The sequence below is a fragment of the Salmo trutta genome, chromosome 22, assembly GCF_901001165.1.
Source record: "Salmo trutta chromosome 22, fSalTru1.1, whole genome shotgun sequence".
NCBI lineage: Eukaryota > Metazoa > Chordata > Actinopteri > Salmoniformes > Salmonidae > Salmo > Salmo trutta.
The window spans coordinates 11,670,261-11,686,674 of NC_042978.1; the positions used below are offsets into that span (position 1 = coordinate 11,670,261).

The window sequence follows — 16,414 nt, forward strand, 5'->3', positions numbered from 1 at the left end:
AAAACAGCCCCAGACCATTATTCCTCCTCCACCAAACTTTACATTTGGCAACTATGCATTCCGGCAGGTAGTGTTCTCCTGGCATCCACCAAACCTAGATTTGTCCGTTAGAATGCCAGATGGTGAAGTATGATTTATTCGTCACTCCAGAAAACGTTTCCACTGCTCCATAGTCCAATTGCGGCGAGCTTTACACCACTCCAGCAGATGCTTGGCATTGCGCACGATGATCTTAGGCTTGTGTGCGGCTGCTTGGCCATGGAAACCTATTTCATGAAGCTCCGACTAACAGTTCTTGTGCTGACATTGTTACCAGAACAGTTATTGTGCTGACATTGCTTCCAGAGGCAGTTTGTAACTCGGTAGTGAGTGCTGCAACCAAGGACAGACAATTTTTACTCTATGCACTCGGCGATCCCATTCTGTGAGCTTGTGTGGCCTACCACTTCACAGCTGAGCCGTTGTTGCTCCTAGACGTTTCCACATCACAATAACCGCACTTACAGTTGACCGGGGCAGCTCTAGCAGGTCAGAAATTTTACTAACTGACTTGTCGGAGAGGTGACATCAATGACGGTGCCACGTTGAAAGTCACTAAGCTCATCAGTACAGGCCATTCTACTGCCAATGTTTGTCTATGGAGATTTCATGGCTGTGTAGTTGATCGTATACACCTGTCAGCAATGGATGTGGCTGAAATAGCCACTAATTTGAAGGGGTGTCCACATACTTATGGTCCTACTTTTTTTAGTTTCAACGTTACAGTTAAACACTCAAATCTCCTACAATCAGTTCAAGTGTCTGCCCAGGAGATGGCAATGTCTTGCTCCATTTGAATCAGTTTGACATTCTCTTATTCATCTACAATGCATCCGATTTGATGTTGTCGCTCGTTTAAGCAGCGTATCCCACCAAATGTAGCAGAGTTGAATCTCTTATCGCATCTACATTCCCTGGGCTATTCTCAGCAGTATGTCATACCATAGTCTTTCCATCAAAACCAGATATTGTCATGTTGAAAACAGTCCGGTTTAGAGTGTGATTAAACTTGTCATTGCATTTACAATTTAGTAATTTAACAGACCCTCTTATCCAGAGGAACTTACAGGAGCAATTAGGGTTGCTCAAGGGCACGTCGCCAGATTCTTTCACCTAGTCTGCTTGAAGATTCAAACCAGCGACCTTTCGGTTACTGGCCCAAGGCTCTTAACTGCTAGGCTACAGTCATATAACCAGTGGTGGAAAAAGTACCCAATTGTCATACTTGAGTAAAGGTAAGGATACCTTAATAGAAAATGACAAGTAAAAGTCATCCATTGAAATCCTACTTAAGTATATTTAAAACCAAATATTTTTACTCAAGTATCAAAAGTATAAATCATTTCAAATTCCTTATTAAGCAAACCAGACGGCACCATTTTCTTTTTTATTTACGGATAGTTAGAGCACGCTCCAACACTCAGACATCATTTACAAACGAAGCATGTGTTTGGTGAGCCCGCCAGATCAGAGGCAGTAGGGATGACCAGGGGATGTTCTCTTGCCAAGTATGAATAAGACCATTTTCCTGTCCTGCTAAGAAAAATGTAAGTACTTTTGTGTTTCAGGGAAAATGGAGTAAAAAGTACATTTTCTTCAGGAATGTAGTAAAAGTTGCCAAAAGTATAAATAGTAAAGTACAATTACCCCAAAAAAACAACTTAAGTATTTTTATAACACATTACCTAAGAAAGGCAGTAATTACATAAGAACCTGGCAGGTTCATGTTGTCTGCAAGTCTGCTGCTCTCACAGCACATTCAAGTCAAATTAAGAACAAACATACTGTATCAGCTGTAGCTAACTCTTTATTAGATATTATTTCATATTAATTAAACAAAAGTCAACATTTCTTGAAGACTGTACTGCAAGTGCTTCATTGGACTGGATATTGGTTTGGAAATGTTTACCTTATTAAATACATAATGGATATCTGATGGTTTCTTGCTTGTTTTTGCTTTGCAAAGCACAACTGACAAGACAATAATAGCTCCCTCACTCATTTTCTATGCAGCCTTTTGAGGGCAGATGGGCCTGATCAAAGCTACCTAGCAGTGACTGCCAGACTTAAAAATAACTCATACACCGTGTTCATCCCAAAACAAGGCAATGCATTCTAAGCAGGCGTAGAACTCCTCTTAAATACCATTTCCAGTCCTCTCCATTTTCTGCCTCAGCTAAAACCTGTCTTGTCTTTATTAAATATATTTTTCAGTTCATCTTTCTCTTATAAATCGTGGAAGGGTACCTGCTCTAGTCGGGGCAATGCTCAGGTGGCAGATGATGGACGGGGGGTTATCACAAAGTGGACCAATCATTAGTTCAGCCAGTTAGTGTGTAGACGGAGTATATTCATATGTGCTGAGATGGGACAACTTCCCTAAAATGCCTGTTGTTCATCTCTTCTTCGGCTTTCCACCCTCTCTCACCCTCCAGCGGAGAAGGCTGGTGGACTCATTGGCTGTCCTCCTTGGTGTAGTCGCCAGCCTCCCAGCGCAGTGCCCGCTTGTTTTTGTGCCTGGTGACGCGGGTCGCCTCCAAGACCTGCAATGGAAGAAATAGCATCAACATCATATTGGACCTGTGATAAAGGCCTTCTCTGAGACAAATTATTCAATGGATATCAGCAGAGAGAAGAGCAACCACTTACTTCATTGTTCACATCATCAGTAGGCTGAATTCCTGCATACTAGAGGTAACAGAAAAGTCAAATTTAACAACTAGCACACCATCATTGTAGAATATAAAACCTATGAATTGAGAAGTCTCACAAGATGTACATGGTTTCGCCAACACTATCAGTACTCTTTTGTAGGCATGTTGCATTGCTGTATTTCTTTCCAAACTGTGCCTAAATGTCTTATGTCTATAATGGATTTTCAATGTATGTAGACAGCATCAATAACTAGAGTCTTTCCTCACAGCATTCTCTTCCAGCTTCAGTTTGATTCTCCTCTCTTCAAAGTCCTCTAGTAGGGTTTCGGTCAGGCCCTTTTGCATGGGGGTCCCAGGGGAGCCACCCATCTCTACCCACGGGCTAGCAGGCAACAGGTGGGTAACCCTGCTCACCACAGGGGAGGTGGGCCGTGGGGAGCCCCATGGCTGGGCAGTGACTATGGAAAAGGAGGGAAGACGGGGAGTGGGTCGAACGGAGGTGGAAAAGCGAGATGCGCTGTCCGCTTTATCGGGGGGGAAGAAAGAGAAACATTGAGTTAGCACATGCATGCTTGTAATTGTGTTAAGAGTACATTCGAAATGTAAGTTGAATGCAACATGAAAACTACAGTGCCTTCAGAAAGTATACCCCTTGACTTTTTCCACTTTGTTTTACTGGCCTACACACACAACCCCGTAATGTCGAAGTGGAATTGTTATTTTTAATACGGTGCAAATTCATCTCACACACTACCAGTCAAAAGTTTGTACACACCTACTCATGTAAGGGTTTTTCTTTATTTTTACTATTTTCTACATTGAAGAATAGTGAAGACATAACTATGAAATAACACAGATATGGAATCATGTAATAACGAATTTTATTTGAATCGAAATATTTATGATATTCTTCAAAGTAGCCACCCTTTGCCTTGACAGCTTTGCCCACTCTTGGCATTCTCTCAACCAGCTTCATGAGGTAGTCACCTGGAATGCATTTCAATTAACAGGTGTGCCATATTAAGTTACATTTGTGGAATTTCTTTCCTTCTTAATGCGTTTGAGCCAATCATTTGTGTTGTGACAAGGTAGGGGTGGTATACAGAAGAAACCCCTATTTGGTAAAAGACCAAGTCCATTTTATGGCAAGAACAGCTCAAATAAGCAAAGAGAAAAGACAGTCCATCATTACTTTAAGACACGGTCATCTCAAATTGACTGACCATCTGAAGGGGAGAGTTTTGGCCAGAGTTCCAGTTAAATACATTTATGAGGATCTCGGATTTGTCACAGTTAATCTTATATCCTGATACACTGCTGAATATGTTGATTGTCGAGTGCACATGTTCTAATGATCGATTGGATTCTTGTACGAACATCAGAATATCAGTGTAAAGACTTATTTTGCGAATCGGATGCCTACAACTGAACTGAATTATCAAGGCTTGTGGTGAGCTAGAGAAAAAAAGTTTAAACCATTTGCATATAGATGTACTAAAACCAAATTCCTCGAGTGCCAAGTTCAGGAAGGTCATATTGACTCTGTTCGGGAAGCGAGATGCATGATGTCAGAGGCGCCTGTTGACTGGAGTGTCAGACTATCATAAAACCCGTTTGATCAGAATGTATTATTTTGGAAAGACTAGTTTCTAATCTGTTGGCTTTGCTAATTATTTTTAAACCTATTTATTTTTTGACTAGGAGAATGATTAAGGCGGTGTTCATAGTATACGGAAGTTTATTAGAGCAATACACATGCGTAACCATATTTAACCCATAAGTCTAAGCCCCGTCTAAGCCGGCGGAGGGGGTTCTACTAAGCTATATGCAATTGTTTAAAACATTTAGGAAATAAGGGGTTAAAAATATTCATACAACTCAACAGGAAGTGGAATTATGTAAAAAAAATGAAAAGCTGAAATGTCTTGTGTCAATAAGTATTCAATCCCTTTGTTATGGCAAGTTCAGGAGTAAAAATGTGATTAGCAAGTTGCATGGACTCACTGTGTTACATAATTGTTTTTATGACTACCTCATCTCTGTAACCCACACAGACAATTATCTGTAATGTCCCTCAGTCGAGCAGTGAATTTCAAACAGATTCAACTACAAAGACCAGGGAGGGGTTTTAATGACTCGCAAAAAGGGCACCTATTGGTAGATGGTAAAAAAAGAAGCAGGGATTTCACCAAGAGGCTAATGGGGACTTTAAAACAGACTAATGGCTGTGATAGGAGAAAACAGATGATGGATCAAGGAAGCCTGTACAGAATACAAATATTCCAAAACATGCATCCTGTTTGCAACAAGTCAGAAAGCAATTAACTTTTTATCCTGAATACAAAGTGTTAATGTATGTTTGGGGCAAATCCAATACATTACTGAGCACCACTCCCCATATTTTCATGCATAGTGGTGGCTGCATCATGTTATGGGTATGCTTGTAATTGTTAAGGACTGAGGATTTTTTCAGGATAAAAAAAAACAAAAACTGAATGGAACTAAGCACAGGCAAAATCCGAAAGGAAAACCTGGTTCAGTCTGCATTCCACTAGACTGGAGTTGCTTACCAAGAAGACAGTGAATTTTCCTGAGTGGCCGAGTTACAGTTTTGACTTATATCTACTTGAAAATCTATGGCAAGACCTGAAATTGGTTGTCTAGCAACCAATTTGACAGAGCTTGAAGAATTTTGAAAATAATATGGGCAAATGTTGCACAATCCAGGTGTGGAAGCTCTTAGAGACTTACCCAGAAATACTCGCAGCTGTAAATCGGTGCAAAATTGCCTCTACAAAGTATTGACTAAGGGGGTGAATACTTATGTAAATGAGATACTTCTGTATTTCATTTTTTATACATTTGCAAAAATATCTAAAAACATGTTTTCATTTTGACATGTGAGCAAATACATTTAATCTACTTGGAATTCAGGCTGTAACAACAAAATGTGGAATAAGTCAAGAGGTATGAACACTTTCTGAAGGCACTGTACATAATGACAGCCGAATTGTAGTCATACCATTGTACACACTCGACTCTATGAAAATGGACACTGGTAGACATCTTGCCGTAACACTAGTTTTAAAAAAGGCCCAGTGCAGTCAAAACTGTTTTTCCTGTGTTTTGTATGATATTGTACAACAGCTGATGAAACTACACGACAAAAAGTATGTGGACCCCTGCTTGTCGAACATCTCATTCCAAAATCATGGGCAATAATATGTAGTTGGCCTCTACTCTTCTGAGAAGGCTTTCCACTACAATTTGGAGCATTGCTGCGGGGGCTTGCTTCCATTCAGCCACAAGAGCATTAGCGAGGTCGGCACTGATGTTGGGTGATTAGGCCTGGCTTTCAGTCACCGTTCCAATTCATCCCAAAGCTGTTTGATGGGGTTAAGGTCAGGGTTCTGTGCAGGCCAGTCAAGTTCTTCCACAACGATCTTGAGAAACAATTTCTGTACGGACCTCGCTTTGCGCAAGGGGTCACTGTCATTCTGAAACAGTAAAGGGCCTTCCCCAAACAGTTGCAAGCACAGAATCGTCTAGAACAGGCGTGGGCAATTCCAGTCCTCGAGGGCCTGATTGGTGCCACAGTTTTGCCCCAGCTAACACACCCGACTCAAATAATCACCTAATCATGATCTTCCGTTTAGAATGCAATTTGATTAATCAGCTGTTTTTGCTAGGGATGGAGAAGTGTGACACCAATCAGGCCCTCGGGGACAGGAGTTTCCCATCCCTGGTCTAGAATGTCATTATATGCTGTAGCGTTAAGATTTGTCATCACTGGAACTAAAGGGCCTAGCCCGAACCATGAAAAACAGCCCCAGACCATTATTCCTCTTCCACCAAACTTTACAGTTGGCACTATACATTCAGGCAGGTAGTGCTCTCTTATCCATCATACCCAGATTAGTCTGTCGGACTGCCAGATGGTGAAGCGTGATTCATCACTTCAGAGAACACATTTCCACTGCTCAATGGCAGCGAGCTTTACACCACTCCAGCCGAGGCTTGGCATTGTGCATGGTGATCTTAGATTTGCGTGCGGCTGCTTGGCCATGTAAAACCATTTCATGAAGCTCTCGACGAACTGTTATTGTGATGACGTTGCTTCCAGAGGCAGTTTGGAACTCGGTCGTGAGTGTTGCATGCAGTCCTAGCTAAATTTTAGCTTGAGAAAATTTAGCTAAAATGCTGTTTTTGACCATTTTAATGGAAAACTATTACAGTAAGGTACTGTTTGATATTGAGATAAAAACAGCTGCATTGGCCCTTCAATGTGACGATGTAGAATAATCTTAAGGTCCAGTGCAGCCATTTTTTATCTCAATATCAAATCATTTGGTACCTTACTGTGATTATTTTCAATTAAAATTGTCAAAAAGAAACAGAAATGGCTTCTTAGCTAAGAACAATCTCAGGCAATTTTGCTAGGACTGTCTGGGAGTGGTCTGAGTGGGGATGGGAAAGCTGAAACTAGCTCTTACTGGCAGAGAGGTTTGGAACTCTTTCTTATTGGTCTATTAACTAATTTTCCACCTAGTGATGTCACCAGGCAGGTCAAAACTCCATCCCACTAAAACAGGCAGGAATTTCAGGTGGTCTTTTCAAACATCTTACACTAAAAGGGCATTATCATAATTTTTACAATATTATTCTAACCTCAATGTGGAAATATGTATTAAACACAGGTCAAGCACGTTTTTAACCGCGCTGGGCCTTGAACCACAATTTCAGTGCATCAGGAAAAGCCACAATAAAGAAGGAAGAAATTATTCAATTATTCACTGTTCTGTTTTTCCTGACTTATTTTAGCCTTTTTGATGCAAAGTAACAGCCTTTGTGTCAATGATTAATCATGGCTGGTAACACAGCATTGGTTCCTCTGCCCATATATGACCAAAGTTCAGGTTCTAATTAAGTTTGTCATGTCTTCCAGTCTAAGAAAGCCAGCAGTAAACAAGACAAACAATTCTACTTAAAGCTAGAATTGTGAGGACATTTGACAATTGGTGCATGTAGACATTTGCTTAAATCAAGCCAAAAACAAGTATAAGATATTGCCACCATGAATAATTCCTGTTATGTAGTCTTGTAATTGTATAGATTTGTCTATGGATAAATGGACTGAACCATCCTACCTAGCATTGATACTGGAGTGATAGATGAGTAGGACCATCTGGCCAAGCTCGTCTGCTCTACTGGAAGTGAAGGGCTCTCAGAGAAGACAGACTCTTCCTGTTCCACAATGACTCTTCGCAGGCTTTGCGATTGAAATGCGTCTTCAGTGTTTCGTTCTATACAGTCCAGGTTTCCTTCCATAGAGGCAGACAGGCCACTGGATTCCCGCAGTTCCCGGAGCTCCTGCTCACGTTTCAGATCCTGCTCAATCTCCTTCTGGATAATATCTGGAGCGTTTGGTCTTCGAGGTCGCAGGCCGCCAGAATCCAGGTGCGCCCTCCAGGTTGGAATAGGCTCATCACTCAGTTCAGACACCTGCACTGCAAAAGTAGTGGGTGTAGGTGAGGATGACGAAGAGGAGGCTTCTTTAGTCGAGGAGCCTCTGACTGGAACTGGCTTCTTTCTTTCCACTAACCACGATGGGTAATTTACTATTTCACTAGTACTTGTCTTCACCACCACTGTGACTTGAGCGCTTTCTGCCTTACTGGTCTCATTGCCTTTCAACATGATGCTCTCCTCTGGGAACCTGCTTGGCAGTACTCTATTGAGGTCTTGGGACTCTGAACTCCAGCCTTTGCTGGTGGTATTGACGCTTGGAGTGGCGCTCATGCTGCCGATGTACAACTCGGTCTCTTCTGAGTGCCGGTGAGGGCAGCAAGGGGAAGGGTAGCCTTCCGTATCTGAGCTGCTACTCCTCACAATGACCCTGGGTGATGACCAAGCCCTTTTCATCGTCTCGACCTCGGCTCCAGATTGGTCTCTAAGCTCAAAGATCTTTCTCCGATCCTCCAGTTCCTGAGGAGTTCCCCAGTCATACAGACCTGGGACTCTCCCCTGGTGCAACAAGTCTTCTTCCCTCTGGCTGTCCTTTTTGATCTCGCGCTGGATGAAGAAGCTCACCCGGTTCTTCTTATTTGCCTTAACAGGCAACAGTGGTGGTGTAGGCTGGGAGAGCAGAGACTTGACCTCCACCATCTCTTGGACGTCGGTGTGCTTGATGCCCCGCAATCGCCGAAGACTCTCTTCTCTCTCCTGAGCGATACGAATCTCCCTCTCTATGGGCGTCTCTCTGTAACCACTTACCGATTGGGTGCCCTTGCTTTCTGGCTGAGGGTTGTCATTGGACGTGCTTCCGTCACTTGTGTAGCCAACACTTGTGTCACCCGATAGATCCTCCAGTCCAGAGTCAAGGTCGTCAAACAGGCTACTCTGCCTCTTGGTTACCCTCTCCTCTGTGCGGTACACCTTTCTGCCAGCGACATTTTCCCATTTGTCCTGACGTTTCACTGGGGTCAGACTTTGGTTAAACCATTTCGCAGAGTGGTAGTCTTTTTTCTCGCTCCTTGGTGATAGCAAGCTGTCTTCTGACCGCCACAGTCTTCTTTGTGGTTTTAGAGAGCTGGGACTCTGTAGGAATGGGTTGAGCCTGGACTGTTCCATCTTTAGGAACTGCTCCCGTGCTGCACTGAAGTTGATCTGTTCGTTGTCGATAGTGCATGGCTCAGCTGCTGGTGTGGACTCAGAGTTGATGCTGCTTGGCCCATAGCACAAGCTGAACCCGTCGAGCAACTTGTTGGGTGATTTGCTGAGATCCAGGGTTTCGAGTGCACTCCACTGCTCCCTGAATGTGGGAATCTTTTTGGGGGCTTGACTGTGGATGATCTCCTGCCTAAGCTGCTTCTCCTCCTCCTCCGTCTTCAATTGGGCACCGTTGGTGTTCACCTGGTAGCGGGAGTCCTCGTCCTCCTCGAACAGACTACCTGGCTTCTTCCCACTGGCGTATGTCTGCAGTTTGAAGCTGCTTTCCTCTTTCAGGGTCGCCAACTTGGCTTGTCTCTCTGGGGACACCATCCAGGCTTCGTTCATCTCCGCCTCGGGGCTCACCGGATCATCCACAAAGGAGTAAAAGCCACGTTGGGAGCCCGTGCTCCCTGCACTGCTAGGGCTACTGGGTTGCCAGTCTTCGCTGGTGTTGCCGCAATCTTCCTCTGACACAGCCACCTGCCTGGCCTGCACCACCACATCCCGGGACACCTTCTGCTGGGTGGATACGATAACTGTGGACTGGGTGCGGGTCACGGAGATGCTGTCAAAACTGAAAGCCGAAGAGTTGTCATTCCGGTTGTAGATCCAGCCCCGGTCCAGGCTTAAGGGCTCATCAGTGGTGGGGCTGAGCATAGTGCGAAGGTCTACTGCCAGCTCCAGTTTGGGTGACATGGGCTGAAGCACCCACTTTCTGGGTGTGCTTTCCATGGTTCCTTGGAATGTGGTGTCTTCCTGTGTAGACGGTGAGATTTCTGCAGCAGGTAGCTGGTGAGATAGTGTTCCAATCTGGTCTCCCTCCTCCTGGGTCAACACATCCTGGGAATCATCAGGTGCAGCAACTGAGAGTCTCTGCAACCATTAAAAAAAAGATGTAAAAAATATAGGCCAACACTTAAGCAATATAATAATTAAGAAAGATTAAATGGTCAAGTGGCAACTGGATCATTATAACCAATCAAACAAGCCCTCCACTGTCCAAATACTTCTAAGAAATTACAATTCAATATTTCATTGAAGACACTGAGTAGCTACATCTTTGCATATCACAGATATTACAGAATACGGCTTGTGCCACCAAAATGAAATTAGTTGCATAACACTTCATGGGTTTATGGTTTACAGGAATCTCTTTTAACAAGGGAAATAAAAAAAAAGTTGTGCAAGACAGGATGCTGAGATATGCTTTGGAATACCAATATAAAAGTTGCCAATAACATTTATAGCTTAAATGTAATGCCTACTTCCGCATGAGAATGAGAGACCGTGTTTGCAGTAAACCTAGCTCATCAGGAAAGACACGAGAACTCAAACTGAGAAAATGTAGAGCAAACCAATGTGTGAGGTCTAAAAAGATGAAGATGTCTGCGTCGTCTAGAAGGCAACTAAGGAATGTTAAGCTGGCATGCAAGGGAATTACACACAAGGTTCAATCATCTCAGTCAGACCTCTATTTATTGCAAACTTTGAAGTTCCTGTATGGAGGATTACCAGATCCATTGCTGTGATACTGTTTGAAGATCCATAAATACTGTTCCCGTCTTAGCCAAGACATTCCGATTCATAATATTGTACATGGATTGGTATTTATCGGCACAACTCACAGTCAAGCTTTTATATACTGAACAAAAATATAAATGCAACGTGAAACAATGAACGATTTTACTGAGTTACAGTTCATATGAGGATATCAGTCAATTGAAGAATATTCATTAGGCCCTAATCAATGATTTCACATGAGAATACAGAAACAGTATGTATCTGTTGGTCACAGACCTTTAAAAATAAAATCTAAGTCTCACAATGGGCCTCAGGATTCCGTCACAGTATTGCTGTGCATTCAAATTGCCATCAGTAAAATGAGTTAGTTAATATAAAGGAAATCAGTCAATTGAAATAAATTCCTTAGGCCCTAATCTAAGGATTTCATGACTGGGAATACAGATATGCATCTGTTGGTCTGGTCACAGATGCCTTTAAAAAAAATATATATATATATATATATATAAGTAGCAGCGTGGATTAGAAAACCAGTCAGTATCTGGTGACCACTATTTGCCTCATGCGGCGCGACACATGTCCTTCGCATAGAGCTGATCAGGTTGTTGATTGTGGCCGCTGGAATTACATTTTAGTCATTTAGCAGACACTCTTATCCAGAGCGACTTACAGTAGTGAATGCATACATTTCATACATTTAATTTCCTTTCATGCATTTTTTTTGTACTGGCCCCCCGTGGGAATCGAACCCACAACCCTGGCGTTGCACACACCATTGCTGGCGTTGCAAACACCATGCTCTACCAACTGAGCCACAGGGAAGACTATCTTGTCCCACTCCTCTCCTGTGCGAAGTTGGTGGATATTGGCAGGAACTGGAACACGCTGTCGTACACGTGTTGGACATAATGCCAAATTCTCTAAAACAACGTAAGGAGGCAGCTTATGGTATAGAAAGTAACATTAAATTATCTGGCAACAGCTCTGGTGGACATTCCTGCAGTCAGCATGCCAATTGCACACTCCTTTAAAATATTTTAGCATTGTGTGACAAAACTGCACATTTGAGTGGCCTTTTATTGTCCCCAGCACAACATGCACCGGTGTAATGATCATGCCATTTGATCTGCCAAACTTCTCAGGTGGATGGATTATCTTGGCAAAGGGGAAATGCTCACTAACAGGGATGTAAACAAATGTGTGCACCAAATTTGAGAGAAATTAGCTTTTTGTGTGTATGGAACATTTCTGGTATCTTTTATTTCAGCTCATGAAACATGGTACCAACACTTTACATGTTGCGTTTATATTTCTGTTCAGTGTAGTTATTGATTATCAACCGTTATCAATTTATTCAAGCAATGGATTAAATCAACCTTAATCTTAACCATGCAGACATGTACCTAGAGCAGGGCTCTCCAACCCTGCTGCTGGAGAACTACCATCCTGTAGGTTTAGAGCATCGGATTCTAATAATTAGCTGGTTGACAAAATTAAAAAAAAAATCAGGTTTGTTACAACTGGGGTTGGAGGGAAAATCTACAGGAGGGGTAGCTCTCCAGGAACAGGGTTAGCGAACCCTGTCCAGGAGTGTGCAGCTACAATTCCTTTTCAAAGTGCCTAGTTATCAGAAGATGTATGAAGAACCATAATGAGGGAGAGAGAGGAATGTGTTCACTCCTTTCTCATGGAGGTGGGAGTACTGATACTAGAGTAGGATATTAGATAGTCTTGGCCAATGAAAACAGATAAGTTCCTCTCCACTCAACTGATGTAGAACTAACTACACTGGAGGCTGGGTGCAATGGCGGGTTGACTTGTCAATCATTTTAATATGCCACACAAAGGATTAAAAGGAAAATATTTCATGGCAACTAGCAGTATCACTTAGAATCTCTATAGCATAACATCCTCACTGCTATGCGAGCATGTTGGCTAATGAGTAAAACCTACAGCCCCTGGAAGCTTCCACTCCATTCAACATTGTGATTTAAATTGACATCGACAAAACAATCCTGCATTTCACAATTGTCATTGTAACCCTGCTGACACAGAATTATTAAAACTAATCATGACAGATGCACAACACTAGACAAATGGGCCGGAGTAAACCCAGTCCTAACCTTCCCTGAGATGCCAAGACTTTTGGCTGACGTCAGAATAAGCTCTTCAACAAATATACATACATTTTGGGTTAAAAAGTTACGCACTATCCCAAGAGTTCTAAGGCAGCCTGCGGTGTGTGTATGCGCGCATGTGACCACTTGTGTGACAGTGGACTGTGTACCCCTGATAAGCTCTTCTCAGCGCCACTTTCTGGAATCGGCTCCTCTGCCCTTTGCTCATTGGCTGAGAGAGAAGAGGAGTGATCGGTGGGGGACAGGAGATACACAAGTCTCCTCGCCCCCACTAATTTATTACCTCACACTGGTATGTGTACGAAACACTCACTAGTTCCTGTCAGTAAAGTGCCTATTGTGGCTTATTCAAGGCTAATATATATACTCATCGACTGTCTGAAATAAATGCCCAAATACATGTTGTCATACCCTACAGCTTGTCTGTCGACGATACAGATTTCAAACCAGTTTTCGTGTCTTGAAAGGACAACCATGCCAACTGCTCATTAAAGCTCTACTAATCAAAAAAGAAAAGAAAAAAAGAGAACATTTTGCAAATAAACAATGTGATGGTGTTCCCATGGGTACAGGATGTGTAGCTACAGAGACCAGGGTATACAAGGTCCTCAAATAGGGTAGGCTGTAGCATTTGGAGAAACATGGAGAACAGCCACTACTTGATAAACACAAAAAAAGTGTATAGGGAAATAGACTTACATTAGGCTTACTTCCCTCAGTCAATGCACAAGGGTTTAATTTGACATCAACTTTTGAAAAGAAGTAGAGGTCATTACTCAGTAATGTAGACAGTGTGACGAGATGGCAAATCCAACCAGTGTCTTCTAAGCTAATGCACCTGCTCACCCAACTGCCACTTAACTGAAGTGCTTACAATTCATAGATAATGTAAGTATCGATAATGCCATTGAAATGCATTTGGATCTAAAGTACAGTTAATTTGGGAAAATGAAGTAATTAACCCTACCTTAATTAGTATACCGCAAACAAGACAAAAGTTTGTTGTCTTGTGTCTCCCACTCTCTCTCTCTGTCTTTTGAGCACCCTACAGCACAGGCAAAGTTCAGCCAATATCATGTCAGTTATTGAAGCCACACCCTCTTACCGAACAGGGAAAAGTGCACGAGACTGACAAACCGCTATAACAAGGTAGGGAGAGAAGAGAAACCCATTCACATTGCCAAGGCAACTCACACAAGATGACCCAGATTAAAAATGACCTGTGGTCCAAAGTGAAGTCTGTAATTAGTTGATTATTTGTAACCGGTCAGTGAGTGCTGGGCTGAAACAAAAGCCTGCTCACCCAGTAACCCTCCAGGACTGGAGTCGGAGAACCCTGACCTAAAGGAATGAGTTGGCTAACTTCCTGGTGATCATTTTGTGTCCCAGTACAGAAGCTTCCTTCTCCTTTCCTTCATGACCACTGACATGACTTGATAAACTGTTATGGGAACATATCCATTCCCTTTACCGATCATTGGTCTCATAAGGAAACAAAAACAGAAAAGAACACAGTTTAAAAGTACTGAGGCATCATCAGTATGTTGCCTGTGAACTGTTAAAAGAAGAATCTTCCTTTGGGGTTGAAGTTCACCTGAGAGGATGTCACTGCTACAGCTAGTCCAGTGGAAGAGCTTGAGTCATCATGGCCAAAATGTTCATTACTTAGAAATGCAGAAAAAAAAAATACATATTTTTTACATCAAATAAAGCAAAATGATTATGGCTCTAGATTGCAGGAAAAAGCTGTTTCAGGTGTCTTTCACCCCCCAGCCATCCTCACATACTGTGCCCCCTCAGATTTTTGGGGTGCATGACACCCCTGATAGAGGGCATTCCATTTAAGAAGGCATTCACTTTGAGAAATGGGAAGGTTCACACTGAACATAGCTTTACTGCGCTCTAGTGACTACCTTGTACAAGTACACCAGAGTATTTCAATCAACTTTGTCACTCTGAATAAAGACTTGAAGGGGTCATGACAAACATAGTAAGCTAAACTGAGATCCATATTAAGGCAAAGGAATGTTTGTGATTGTACATCTACTTCACACCACTATGGTCTTACATCTAGGAATCAAATGCATGACAGATGAAACAGACATTAAAGTGGGTACTATTGAGATGTATTTGTCCAAAATTACATTTAAATCAATGAATGCCATAGTTATTTTTTCCCCCCCAATATCATGGAAACCATGGGAAGACTCTAGGCTGCAATGGCTGTGGTACAAACATTAACAATGCAGATCCAACTGTGTAGAATGTAAGGGGGGGATGGAGAATGTCAAAGCAAAACAAATTGTTAGCCTGCAATCAGGATCCCTTTAACATTGTTGTAACTTCCCCTGTCATTGTGTGTTTGCGGTAACGGTTGTCTTACCTTGGTCTCATGCTCCATGCTGTTACACAGCACCTGCCAAGGAGGAGTGTACTTGAACATCCTGCAGTGTGAGTGTATGTCTGTCTGTGTGTAAGAGAGCACTTGTGTGTGTTTCAGCGTGTTGGTGAATGTGTCCGGGCAGCTCTCTGTGCGACAGGATTCAGGTGCAGGGGGGGCAATCAAGATCAACTCAGGCCAGGTGTGCTCATTCTGACACGAGAGAGGGAGGGAGGTAGAAGAGTCAACAATGGGAAAGACAGTACATTGAATTTGAATTCAAAGTTTTGGGATAAGACATAACATCAATAAAACGTTGATTAAACTAACATTTTGGTGAACCTTCCAGTTGCTTTTTTGGTTGATTAGTCCTCACGTTTTATTTCATCTGGCAATTAAAAATGACTGTACACATTCCACAAATGTCCATATTTGAGTACACAAGGAATATTTCTGGTGCCGAACCATAATATTTGTCTTAGATTCTTTTGGTCAGTAGCTTAATCAAAGACCCAACCCTCGCCCCGTTCCTTAACTCACCTCTCGGTTCTAGACTTGCCCTCCTAGACGTCTGGGTTCTCCAGCAGGTGTTCTGCCGTCTGGATCTGCACCCCCCTCGTATCCCCTACCGTGTTAAGCCTAACAGCTGGGTCTCCGGACTCCACTGGTGTTTTGGTCTGGGGTTTGGCCCTGACCAGACCCCTCCCTGTTACCCCCCCAATGGTATCTGTCACTCACCCTCTCCATCCTCCCCCTCAACACCCTGTCCATCAAAGCTGCTAGTCCAGAGATATTGACCGGTTGTGGTGGGGGAGAGGGTGAAAAGGGGGTGAGAGGGTAAGGGGGGTCCAGAACACAAAGCGTTGGGTGGCGTGACTGCTCCCATGTCTGTTGCTGAGGGCAGGGGAATTGCAATGGAATGCTGCTGACCATCACAAAGTGCCGGACAAAAGAGGAGCCATCTGCACACA

At 42.9% G+C, this 16,414-nt stretch overlaps 1 protein-coding gene across 3 annotated transcripts; it reads right to left on the reverse strand.

The window, feature by feature from the left end:
* Positions 1–1,694: 1,694 nt before the first annotated feature.
* misp (mitotic spindle positioning) lies at positions 1,695–16,028 on the reverse strand. 3 transcript variants are annotated; one of them, XM_029706591.1, is made up of 6 exons: positions 15,984–16,028; positions 15,447–15,656; positions 7,841–10,277; positions 2,961–3,214; positions 2,689–2,727; positions 1,695–2,582 (listed from the first exon to the last, which is right to left on the reverse strand). In XM_029706591.1, the coding sequence occupies exons 2-6, from the start codon at positions 15,504–15,506 to the stop codon at positions 2,493–2,495; spliced, it is 2,880 nt and encodes a 959-aa protein (XP_029562451.1). In that variant the 5' UTR covers positions 15,507–15,656; positions 15,984–16,028; the 3' UTR covers positions 1,695–2,492. The 3 variants fall into 3 exon arrangements, with proteins under 3 accessions (XP_029562451.1, XP_029562450.1, XP_029562452.1); XM_029706590.1 differs by having other exon boundaries at positions 2,961–3,217; positions 15,984–16,026; XM_029706592.1 differs by lacking the exons at positions 15,447–15,656; positions 15,984–16,028 and adding an exon at positions 14,031–14,189 and having other exon boundaries at positions 2,961–3,217.
* Positions 16,029–16,414: the final 386 nt, after the last annotated feature.